General features: G+C 33.3%; 1 protein-coding gene across 1 annotated transcript in view; it reads right to left on the reverse strand.

Annotated features, from left to right (window-relative positions):
* The window catches only part of LOC106458013, an 84549-nt gene that overhangs the window by 25138 nt on the left and 45452 nt on the right, over positions 1 to 13959 (reverse strand). Inside the window, exons 8-11 of the mRNA XM_013917462.2 lie at positions 11533 to 11714; positions 6182 to 6392; positions 5438 to 5638; positions 3483 to 3877 (exon numbers count right to left, since the gene is read on the reverse strand). Of these exons, the coding sequence (XP_013772916.1) occupies positions 3483 to 3877; positions 5438 to 5638; positions 6182 to 6392; positions 11533 to 11714 (989 nt within the window). The remainder of the gene's footprint in view (positions 1 to 3482; positions 3878 to 5437; positions 5639 to 6181; positions 6393 to 11532; positions 11715 to 13959) is intronic.

The raw sequence follows: 13959 nt of genomic DNA on the forward strand, positions 1-13959 counted from the left end.
GTGGTGGGCAGAGCACAGACAGCCCTTGTGTAGCTTTGTGCATAATTAAAAACAAAACAAACAAACATAGAAGCTCACGTAATGTCCCAAATGGTCAACAGAAAAACGACTATGACGGTTAAATACAACAACTGATTAGTTATTTGTGAGTGTTGGATTATGATCACGGGTTTTTGTACCTTTCGTGAAATGAAGGTGTGATATACATTGACCTGAAAGGGATACAGTGACGTTACTAAAGCAAATTCATGCAAGTTTGGTTTGCATAGTTTTGATTTTACAGATATGGGTCTTGAACAAGTGGATCTTCTCTGCAATTATCTCTTAGCTAGAGAAAGACAGATTAACTATGCAGTTTCTTTGTTGAATTTCACGTAAAGCTACTCATGAGATATTTGTGCTAGCCGTCTCTAACTTAGAAGTTATACTAGAATTAAGCAGCTAGTCAACATCACACACAACCAATGCTTGGGTTACTCTAATGGAATGGTGTGATTGACTGTCACATTATACATTTGAACCTTAAGAGTTGTTTATTTCGTTCAAAAGTACCAAATGGTTATTTAAATTGGCATTTAAATGTGGCGGGTGCCTGTTTAAATGTGGTTTTATATTTCATATAAAACCTTGCATTTTTGTGTTACACACCTAGTTTCAACCCTTCAGTTCGTAACTTAAATCTTTCCATTCGTTATTTCTGCAATTCTAATTTCATATTGGTTATTTAATCTCAATCATACCACAACATAAATAAATTAGGGAACTTGCTACCTGAAAAAAACGTTTATTTGTTTGAATAAGTAAATTTAATACCAATGACGAATAAAAGTTATCGTTTGTAAATAAATTTTGTATTTGATATATTTTCAATCTGAACAGAACCTTATGCGACACATGGGCTAAACGGCTGGATCAGAGATCTCAAAGCTCAGATATAGCTCCCCCCAATTTAAAATTACTGATCAGAGAGAAAGCAACCCTTTTAGCAGCACCCACCACCTATGTGATTACTCTACCATAGCGGAATTAAGTGTCACATTTATTAAACACCAATAAAGCTATAAGTACAGAGAATGTTCAATGGTATCGTGGATCGAACTTTTGTCTTTTGAACCTGCAGCAATTCTCACTAAACACTAAGCACGCCAAACCCACATATATAAACATATATTAGGTCGTCAAGAAATTAATGTCGCTTTTAATAGATGAAAAAACCCGAACAACTTATATAGCAAACAAAACATTTATTAAATGAAATAGTCTCCATTCTTATCCATGATGCTTTTCCATCTTACAATCAGATTGTTAATTCCCTGATTAAAGAAATCACTTGGCTTTGAAGCAAAAAACCTGCGGGTGTCCTCTTTAACACCTTTCACATTTGCATACGTTTCCCCATTAAGATTGTGTTGCAGCGAACGAAAAAGATAGTAATCTGATGGTGCCATATCTGGAGAATATGATGGGTAGGAAGAACTTCCAAACCCAACTCCATAATTTTGTGTTCCATCAAACGTGCCACATGTGGACGTGCATTGTCGTGGAGAAGAAAAACACCTTTCCGATTGACGAGTGAAGGGCGTTTCTGATGAAGGGCTTGATTTAAATGTTCCAGTTGCCGACTATAGATCTCTGCATTGACATTTCGCTGTGGATTGAGGAGTTCGAAATGAATTATTCCGTTGATGTCCTACCCAATGCAAAGCATCACTTTCTACAGATGGAGTCCCGGTTTTGGGGTCGGAAATAGTTTTTGTCAAGGACTGAGCCATTGTTTTTGGTGTTTAATATTCACATAGAGAATCCATTTTTCACAACTGGTGACAACTCTGACTAAAAATGATTCAAGTGCTAGAAGAGACAAAGCAACGTTTACACTTTGGAAATGATGGTCATCGGAGAGTTCATGAGGCACCAAAGCACCTTCTTTATGGAGTTTTCCCATTTTACTTAGATGTTTACATATTTTCATAAGAGACATTCAATTTCGGGACCAATTCACGAGTGTGTTGCCTTGGGTTAGACTCAACAAGCGTTTTCAGAGCATCAATATCAATTCCAACATGTCAGCCTCTGCCATCGCAGTTTTTATGGCTAAAGCCACCTGAACGAAATTTGCTGAACCATCATTGACACAAACAAACGTTCAATACATTTCCATAAACTTCATTGATATTCTTTGTGGCTACATAGGCGTTGTTTCCTTTCTTGTATTCAAACAGCATTACATGCCGATTGTGTGTCTCGTCGTGTGCCACCACTATAAGGGACTAGAGTACACTAAACTTTACACATTATACAGGCTACACTAACATGACGTTTAGGCAGTTAATTTAACTATTATACGCAATGTACGTTTTTTGGGCAGTGAAAATATTCCAAAGCACGACATTTATTTCTTGGCGACCAAGGCAAGAAAAAATAGCCAAGTGCTAGGGACACTGATCTAAACAATGCATTTAGCATTTATCACCTATATTTCCTTCTAACCTGGAGAAAGTAAACGAGAAATCTGCTCTTTCTATTGGTTATTTAAGTCTAAAAAAGACTGTTGCTTAGCAACAGATCACTTTGGAATGTGGGGTCTCCTTTTTGAAGTGTTAGACACTGTAAAATGAAACTAAAGATTAGACTTAGAACTCGTAGAATGTCATAGAAGTACTGAGACAAAACTGAACAGAAACATAAGCAAACAAATCTGAGATATTTCAACTGCATAGGAACTACATGATAGAAAACTGAATTTTTATTTTTTTTTCTAACTATAATGTACTTGATCATAATAATTTCATTAAAATACATTGTTAGTAAAGTGGTTTAATTGAATTTTAAATGTAATGCAGTCTGGTCTGGGTTGGTATTTGGTCATTATTTTCTCATCCTGGGAGAGTCAGTTAAATGTAGACCTCTTCCTCTTTCCTTTATTATTTCTATCTTATATACAAATGTTATATGGGTATTCAGCAAATGAGAACACAATCACTAACATTTAAACACTAATTTAACACAGAAAGGAAATATTAAAAATGATGCCTGATGTCATATGGTTAATAGACCATTAATTAGACAATAATTATTAATTTGCACATCCTTTACATATGCATATTAATTACATATGACGTCATCACTTACGCCTCTATAGTGCCATGCTAACTACTTACATATATATAATACCATGCAAGAGGCCCGGCATGGCCAGGAGGTTATGGCGCTCGACTCGCAATCTGAGGGTCGCGGGTTCGAATCCCTGTCACACCAAACATGGGGCCGTGGGGGCGTTATAATTTGACGGTCAATCACACTATTAGTTGGTAAAAGAGTAGCCCAAGAGTTGGCGATGGGTGGTGATGACTAGCTGCCTTCCCTCTAGTCTTACACTGCTAAATTAGGGACGGCTAGCGCAGATAGCCCTCGTATAGCTTTGCGCGAAATACAAAACAAACCAAACTCATGCAAGGAACTATGTAAAGAGCACGATCTACCTGAATGTCATTCTTAGTAACAAAGCAGATGATTGTGAAAAACATTATAGGGATCAAATTGGCCCAAAATGAAGTCCAATTATCGATTCTGAAGGCAGCTACCATGGATCCAAGTAACATGAGGAAGATAGTTCCAGGACCAAGAACTGTACCAATCATCAGCATTCCTTGGTACAAAATATAAAGGAAAGATATGTTGTCATTAATGGCCACAGTTTTTTTGTAGTCACTCAAAAGGTCCATGATGTTTGCCATTGTCGATGGAGCCCAGCGACGTCGTTGTGTGAAGAACTCACCAAAACTTTCTGGGCAATGAGTGTAGGCATCTGAGGCAGCACTGTACTCAACCCTGTAGCCACGTTTAAGTAGAAGCGTGCATAGCCAACGGTCTTCTCCTGTTCAATAAGAATGAATAAATAGACTTAGAAAACTTCAGTGCCTACTCAGGAAAAATTTCATTCTAATGAATATTGAAAATGCGTTTAGGCCTTAAATAATTTTTCAAGTACGATTTACTTGAAAAATAAGCTAAATAGAAAACATTAATAATAATAGTGTTTATTTAGATAGGCAATTAAACTTTTACTGTAAAACTGGTTATAACTGTACGACATGCATTTAGAGAGTAATCCAATGTAATCACTTTATCTAACATTAGAATCACTATATACTATTGTGGTCTATTGAATATGCATTTTAAAATTTACTGATCTCATTGTAACTTAAGCTTTTACTGAACCAGTGAAAGACAACTGAAATTAAGAAGCTTGGATTCAACAGCTAATAACAGTTAGAATATAACAATATATATCTAATCTATAAATATTAAATAATATGAAAGCAGGAAACCATGGGCATAGCTAGATATGGAGCTGGGGGGAGAGCTGAAGACCACAGCTTCTTAAAACAAGAAAATATTAATACTATAGTACAAATGTTTAATTGAAACAACCCATACATTTACTTTTTTAATAATGCAAGAGTTAACTAAGTTTACAGTATCATAAAAAACATGTTTCTAGAGTTTTTAGAATTTAGGTTTCCTACTATAATTTCCTAGCTATGCCTTTGAAAACAGCAAACGTTCCACGGAAATGTTATCTAAAGAGCATGGATAACTGATTAAAAGATATATATCTTATGTTTTAAAATATTTTTGCTCTAATGTTGAGTAGCTAACGACATATAAAAGAAGTTTAAACATGCGTACATACAGAGCAAGTTATATTTATCACACTTAATCGAATGTTTTCTTAGAGAAAACTTATTTCACTTAATTGATGTATTCTACAGCTAGTCATAGGGTACCCAAATGATGAAACTAATATTTATTAGTGAGAAAATAATAAAGGTATATTTAATTAGCTATACTCGTTACCAGGTTAATCTTTAGTTTCGCTCTAAGTAGATAGCTTGCTCCGATCGGAAGTTAATATTAATTTTTTTAAATGTAATTCTATTAAACAAACAGTTTACTGCGTTTACTTAAATAATTCAATTTTATATCTATTTAAAAGATCAAAACTAGGTTACGTTTTCGTCAATTTTACAGTCATTGCTTTAACTGTATTTAAAAGAGACACAAATAGAGAATGTTCAGAAATTTTAAATGTATTAAACTTTAAAATATAAGGGTGATTTTGTTTAGTTAATTTATCAATTTTTTCATTAGTAGAAAACCTTACTGAGTAGTGTACGATACGCTGATTGTATCTTTATTACTTTTATTTTTCAACTGCTGTTCTATTGGTGGTGTTAAAAAATGTATCGATAAAATCTTAAAACTTTAAATATATTCTACTGTACAGATTTTCCGCCTACGAAGATAATACTGTATAGTTTAACTTACTTTTTTATCAAAATTTGTTTTATTTATTTATTCATCTCTCAGATGAATTTGAATATTTTGATATACACACAGTATTTTCGAAGCTTATTAATTTTTCATAGTTTACCTTGATCGTACTGTACGTAGTGTATAGGTTCTTCAGATTTCGTGGCGTACTTTCTCATCACATTGTCATCCATCAAAGCTTTTACACGAAACAGTGAGAAACACCCAGGACTGCAAAGGACGCATCCAATCATATGTTCAGTAGCTTTCTGGAGCCAATGACCAATGGCATATTCGAATTTCTGATATAAAACCATAGCACCTAAACAAGAAGTTCCTTTTAAACATATTTACTAGGTATATCATTTACAACAGCATGAAAATTTGATTTATTGACGCTACGGATTTGAACAATTAGGCAAGTATTTTATGAGTTAAAATGTCAGCTTTAAGGAAAATGACACTAGTAGTTCACAGTTTTATTTTTATCATTGATACTTTACGATGGGTAAAAAAATACCTGGAAGAAGTTCATTTTTAAGTGTTGGATGTTATTATTGTTAAATATCTCATTGTTAAATAAAAGGACCTGAGCTTATCAACTTTCAATGATATTATATTTCAAACAGCATCACAAACAATTTTAAACTAAAAACACAAGAGCTTACTGGCAACATCTAATAGGAAAATAAGAAAAGGCCGAATCACAAACACTATGCCTTCCCCCCAGTGGTTCATCAGTAATTCTGAGAGTTTGTAACGCTAAAAATAGGGGTTTGATACTCACGATGTGCAAAACACAAATAGCCCATTATGCAGCTTTGCACTTAATGACAAACAACAACGAACCAACATTAACTTTTACCTGACCCTACTGGATGAATACGGCCACATGCAGCTCCAAGTGTTTTATTCTTTTTCATTAGATCAACTAAAAGTCGTACAGCGTCAGCCCGGAAGTTGATATCGCCGTCTAGAGCAAGAATGTAGGTGTTTTCTGCTCGTTTGTCTTTTTGTTCAACCGTAAAGGAACACTCCATAAGTTTGTGGCCAAGAAGGTAGTACATGTACATCACCTACACATGCAGAAGGAGAATTATCTTGTTGAATCTGCACTACTGTCAATAACATTTTTCATCTTGATTCTAAACTAATTAATAGTAAAAGAACTAAAGAAAATACTCATTCGCAAAATGAAGATGACAAAGCATGATTTATAGATAAACACACACACATATACATACAAAATTCCTCTCTTTCAATTTTTACCGGAAAAAACGTGTTAAAAAAAGTTTTATCAAAAGCTACAAATGTGCTGAGATGAAAGTATTCGTTTTCTGTTTGTTTAACTGTCTGTTCATTCTACACTTAGTTTGCTTAATGACAAGACAGGGTTCATACAGGTTTTAGGGGAAAAAATCAAGAACAAGTCAAGGATATTTTCCAGATTTACGGATTCACGAGCATCAAAAATAAAAATTAATATATAGAGTAATTTGTCACTAACTCATACCTGAATAAATGACACTGAATACCCCATTCAGAATACAGCTACAAAAGGCAAAGTCAGTGCAGAGCATCAACAAGGCTGTTGTTGCAACAAATGAGATAAGATAAACATGCACAGTAGTATTCAAATTCGATGACGAGGAACCCACTTTGAGACTAATAATTGTTGGAGACGGCTTGAATGGGTAATGAAGAAAAACTTTAATATAAGTTTAACATAACAGCAAATGTACAACATTTGACCTGATGATGACAAAACCTTGTAGAAACGTTGTACATTTGCTGTTATGTTAAACTGATATTAAAGTTTTCTTCATTACCCATTCAAGCCGTCTCCAACCATTATTATGCACAGTAGTATGTTATCACTCTTTCTCAAATCAGGTATAGTTAATTAACTAGAAACACAAATATTTCAAAATCGCGAAAAGAAACAATGCAGTTACCTTTCATAAAACAAGAAGTACAGTGGATCTCACTTAAGACAAACACGAATTATTCAAAATTCAAAAGTCCCAACTTTTCCTTCTATATTACGCGTTTTAAAAACACACTGAATTCGCACTAAAAATATGAGCTTTTGTTAAATCGAACAAGTACCTTAAAACATGCGTACAAAGTTCAAATATTAGTTTAATTTTTACCAAAATGTTTTGGACTGTATTCTTAAAGACATACCATGGGAAGCAATGCCAGCACATGACCCAGTGACGCATATCTGCTGTGTGTATAGATGGAAGCATATTAGTTTTTCTGGCACGGCGATTACATTAATCTGATTGGCCTTCGATTTTGTTGTTTACTACCTTTATTACAATTCATCCAAGAGTTCAAACATGGACTTAGCAGTTGATAGAGCGATGACTAAAAGACAGTATAAAACTCTTAATATCGAAACAAAGTTAAACTTGTTGGAAGAAATAGATAAAAGCCAGGATAGGGAAACAACTATCGCTGCTAAATATAGAATGCCAAAATCCACATTTTATTAGCTGTGTGTTTTATGCCATGTTAATATAAGTCTGTAAGTAGATACAAAGTACACCCGTCACGTTAAGTGTTTTAATATCATGAACCACGATAGTGGTTCATAATAGGGTTTGCCCAGGAATTTCACAAAAAATGTGATAGAACATAAGGGCAAAACCATCTTAAAAAGCAGATTTGTTCTTGAAACAACACTCAAGACCTTTTACCTCAATGGATAAGGCTGCTAAAATATTGATAATAGCAAGAAAAAAAAAGAAAAAAGTTGACTTTCTGACTGCCAAACAAAATTCACCCGTTTGTTCTTCATGTTATTTTTTTCACAAGCCTACAGAAAAAACGGCAAACGGCTGTATATATATTTTATTTAAAGCTGTGTAAATTTACTAAAAAAACTTCTGCACAGGTCATAGGACTATTTTTATGTTAGTTCTTGAAAGAGAAGATATTTTCAGTATTTCCATCGCTACTGGCCAAGTTTCTCTTCGAAGCCATTGAAGCACTGAAGCCTACAGCAAAAATGGCTAGGTATACTGCACCAAAATCTATGCACAGCTACTAAACACACTCTTGCAAAGGGCTATTTTTAAGTTGATTTTTGAAAGTCGAGATTTCTACACTCTAACATTTAAGTTCTTCTTCGCTACCATTCTTTGAAGCCATTCAAGCATCGCAGAAATGTAGAAGCCATATAAGCACAGTTATACTAGTGGGAAACGCCTCATTTATTAAAGTAAACAATGCGTATATTTATAATAGTGTCTCCAGCCTTATTATTATTATTATTGATTACAGTTTTTCAAGCCGCTACAGAGAAAACGGCTTCGAATATTTTACTGAAACCTGGAGAATAATAATGAATGCAGTATTGATTATGTCATAGGGTAGTTTTAAAATGAATTCAAGTGCCTTCATTTTTCGCCCTGAAGAATTTCTTTACATCCTTCACTTTCCACCATTAAAAAAAAACCCGGTGTTTTACTAATGTGCATTAATTTCTTTAGTTCGCTGTTCTTCACTGTTTCTAGAGTTCGCTGTTGTACTTTGTTTCTACGTGGTTTTCTGCGACTATTTCAGTGAGTTTTCTAACAGTAGACGATTACTATAGTAGATTTCTCTATTCTTGTGTGTGGTGAGTTTATTCTACTGATTTTGTACTTTGCTGAAATTGAGTGTGTATTTTAGCATTATTTTATTATTTTTTACAAGTCTACAGTAAAATTGGCTGGGTATTTTGCACCAAAACCTAGACAATAGATATTTTACATGAAATGTTGCAAATGACCATGACCCATTTGAAAAGCTGATTATTTTTCATTGAAAGTTGAGTTACGTGGCTATAAATATATATAATATATGCGATGTTTTTGTGAGCGGCTTCCCTTGTATTCGATGCTTGTTAAACGCGTGTTTATACGAAACCTCAGGCACAAAACCACTTGGCTCAGTAAATATTGATTGGTTGGAAAAATCCAATGCAGCAGTAAACTGTTGAAAAAGATATAACATTCAACTGAATGCATATGCATGTGTGTAGGTTAAAATTTATTCTCTATAAGTGGACATAAAAAAATATAAGAAACGAGATGATCCCTATCTTTTATTTTTTGCTGATCCTTATTTCCCTTTTTAAATTAACCATTTTTATTTATCTTGTGTATGTCATATAACATACACAACTTGTGAGATTGGATGTTATTTTTTTTAGATAAGGGACATACCCAGAAGAAGTAAATAATTTAATATGTATGTAGTTACCTTCCTTGAGTTTTACTTAAGTGTTTAAAAAATTTTAATTTTTCTTATTTCAAACTTTTCTTCTGATCCCAAGCAGTTCGAATTAAGCGAACTCTAATGTATTAGTTGTAAAACAAGGGCGACCACTCACATTAATTACCAGACGAAACACCCACTTGCTGAGTACTACAAACTACTGACGTTCTTTTTTATAAAGGACAAACACACACAAGGGTTCGTACGCTCATTGAAAATACTTGAATATCCTTGAGTTTTGAAATCATTTTTCAAGTCCTTGAATCTACTTGATTTTTAAAAATTCTTGATTGTATCCTTCAACATACTTAAATTTTGTGAAACAGAGAACGAAATAAAACTAAACACATCTTTGTGCAGGTCTGCTGTGTTTTATTTTTATTGTGTATATGTGTGTGTGTGGCAAAAGAGAGATGCTCTTTGTAGTACACATATAACGAATTTCGGGTAATGATTCGAAACCAGCATCATGCTAGTTTCGTGAAGTAATCACTGGCTCGTCACATATCGAATATTGTTAAACTGTATACATCTATAAAAACTGAAAGTTTTCTGAAGTGATCTTAAACGATTTTGGAATCTTTATAATAACTAAAGAAACGCTTTCTATCGGCACAAGAAACTCATGGGAGAATTTGATCAATTTCTATCATAGTACATTTTAATAGTTTTTTATTTTTAGAATATCACCTGAAAAGTAATTCTGTGTATATACACACATAAGGATGATCTGATGTCTAGCTATTGTTTTTTGTAATTAAGCACAAAGCTACACAATGTACTATCTGTGCTCTGCCCACCACGGGTATCGAAACCCGGATTCTAGCGTTGTAAGATCGCAGACATACCGCTGTGCCACTGGGGGAGGGCTAGCTGTTGCAATCACAAAAAAAGCATTACAACAGCAACGGACCCAAAAACAAAACAAAAAATATCAATCTTAACTGATAATCAGCATAACATAAAAACCAGGTAAAACACTGAAATAACTATTAGTTTACTCTTCATTCTCACAAACAAAATATGTCAAAAACAATGGTACGCCAAGAAAAACGGAGTAGGACAAAAGTGCTACATCAAAAACGTAGTCTATCAAATCATTTGTAATATATGTGGAGGCGCATACATAACAGAACACATCAGTGGGTTACGTACGTATGACCAACACAAAACCGCTCCAGCAGAACACTTCCTATACAAACAAAGTACCCCAAACACAGAAAACCATTTATAGTTTCTAACTTACAAACAACCAAAGATTTTGAAGAGAGTAAATATATGAAAGCTATACTCATTAACGAAAAAAATCCAAAAAATTAACAGAGACAATGGGTGGTACATGAAACTAAACCACCATTCATAAAACAACACATCGTACCAATACACTTAATACTATTACTTTCAGTTTAACACGTGGGTACGCTGGAGTATTACACAGTCTTGCAATTTGTTATTAACACTGCTTATAACCTTTGTATCCTTTCCACTTATTTTTGTTTCTTAGCAGCTTATATTTTCCGTCTATGTATTTAGCTAATCATAAAACATATTGCAGTTCTCTTTATTTTTATATCTCATAAAATAGGTATACATGTCATATGTTAGAATATCTGTATCGTTAGTATTATAACTATAATATTAGAAAAATAATGAAACAATTATTATAATTTATGTATCCTTAGACGTACATTACGGCAGACTCGAGAAATAGAACATTACAAGCAGTTTTATAAATGAATGACTATTCTAATAATAAACAGTTGTGTATATTAACCCTGACGAAGCTGCAAAGGCGAAACGTTGGTTAAAATAATATATATATATCTATCTGGAGTGTAAAGGTCGTTTTTCCCCATAATCTTTCCGTCCATGTCTTAAAGAAGTACACTCTTTCTTTCCATCTAAAACGTTTTTCACATCTTTTATTTTTTAAAGAATTTCACTAACCTGACTCCACCGTTTTTTGTGACGTATCTTTTCTTTATTCTTCAGGTGTGCAATCAACTTGTTTCTTCCAGGCATTATCCAAAGTAAACGACCACCGTATGGAGTTGGGGTTTTTCTAGGAGGTTTCAATTTCATATTGACTTGATGCACATTGCTGAAAATAGATACTGAATAAGTTTTTCCTGAAAAAAAATAGCGTTACAGGGAAAAGCAAAATGTTTATTTAAAATAAAATAAGTTGTTTAAAAACAATATTTATTTTTATAAGAATTTTGTGACGCAGATTTATTCCGACTGTGTTATAATTTAAGGTAATTGTAGTTGCACTCAAGGTTTATGAACAGTGTCCATAAATGCTGTACAAAATTGGATTCACAAAAATATTAACTGAGCTTTGAAGTTGAAGGATTGTTGTTTTAGGCAGAAAGTTTCTTCACATATTATGTTAATTAAACTCACTTCAGTAACTTGAAAAACACTTGACAGAGTGCTGAGGGAACGAATTCGAATCACATCTTCTCTTTACTAAATCAACTATTCTGTCAGCACACTGTTATAAAACCTTCAAATCACGTACAATCATATTAAAATACCATCACACATACACAAATTTCAATCCTACCGTTTCATTTTATCTTTGGATATAGATTTAATGATATCTATAATGTGAGATATCTGAAAGAAACCCAAAAGATATTCTCGAAACATTTACAGCCAGCTAGTAACAGATGACTAGTCTCTTCGTCGATGTAGTTTAGAAAATATTTTCCAAAATCAAATATTAAACCAATAGTAACCAAGATGCAAGCAAAACGAGATTAATAACAGCTAAACTCAGTTAAAAATTTCGTAAACGAAATGAAGTAGTAGCAATGTTTCTAGATTTCAATGCTTTGATGATAATACTATTTTGTTTGGTAATTCAGAAACCCACTAATGTACGAAAAGTGTAAGACGTGTAATTATTAATATATCTATATTAATTTTGAGATACTTTAGACACCGTTCTTGGCATATTCGATGAACAACTCAAAGTTATTATAGTTAATATATAATTATATATAATATAATATATAATTGTTAATATATCAATATATTAATTTTGAGATACTTTAGGCACTCAAAGTTATTATACTTAAGTTTGAGTAAGCAGCTTCTCAAACTCCGTGTGGGTGAAACTATGTTCATACCCCGATTCACATCCAACTTGGCACACGTGTTTTTTTTGTTTTGTGTACGAAACTTACTTGAAGTAGGTATGGATGTCACCGGGGATAGTAGAGGAGCTTTGATAGGCACATTGGAGTTTTTGTAAATCCTAAGGGATTGTTTGAATCATGCAGAGAAGCATGGGTATATAATAACAGAGATATAAAATGCTTTAGGATAAGAGAATATATTTTGATCTTACTTCATATTTTAAGAACAAATTTCAATGCTATATTTATATCTTCGGAAACTTGAAATAAGGAAAATTGGACAAAGTGATATTGACAATTTTGAACAGTTACATACTACATTATTTGTCTTTAGTTAGTTTATTTGTTGTTAAGGACAAAGCTAAACAATGGGCTACCTGCGCTGTATACACCATGGGCATAGAAAATCGATTTATAACGTTATAAGTCCACTTATTTACTGTTGAGCAACTGGGGAGGGTAGGGGTTTGTCTTCAGTACCTGTCTTTACTTTGTAACGAATTTGTTATTATATGAACGTTTGTTTAGATTAAGTGTTAAAGATGTATTGCGTAACTCCCGCCTAGTCTCCAAAGTTATAGAAGATTCTCGAGAGTAAGAATCAACAATATATATATATATTATTTAAACGTTTAAATGTAGCTCAGTATTGTTACGTAAGACTGAATTTTCTAGAAAACCTTCCCACGGCTATAAATATAACCAACGCGACGCGCCAAAGAGAGTGTCTATTATTAGTTCGCTATAATCAGTGTGCTATAAACTTTGGAAGCTATAACTGTGATTGTTATAACGCTTATCAATCGGAAAACTAAAGATATTTGACAAAGAGCATTTACAAAATTCGAACATTACAACTCATTTAACTTCAGTGGATTCACTTCGGATATTAGTGCTTTTACGAAAACATTACCTAACATAACCGGTGGAAAAATCGGCGTGTGATCAGTGAGAGACAAAGCTAGCTAGCTTCCCGTAAGTGAAATATATCTACGTCAACTCGTAATTAACTCGCTCATCGTGAACCCTCGACAAGATATCGAAGAAGTTCCAGATTAGAAAGAAGACTTTATATTGATTGTAAGTTTGTGAAACTTTTGTTTTTAAATCATTGTTTGTAATAACTATTCGTAACAACTGTTATTGTCAATTGTATTGTTGTGTATATATTAAAACGTATTTGGGTTAAAAAAGAAAACTGTGTATCAATCTTGTTGGCAAACATTAC

This window comes from Limulus polyphemus, unplaced genomic scaffold (assembly GCF_000517525.1).
Source record: "Limulus polyphemus unplaced genomic scaffold, Limulus_polyphemus-2.1.2 Scaffold404, whole genome shotgun sequence".
Taxonomy (NCBI): Eukaryota; Metazoa; Arthropoda; class Merostomata; order Xiphosura; family Limulidae; genus Limulus; species Limulus polyphemus.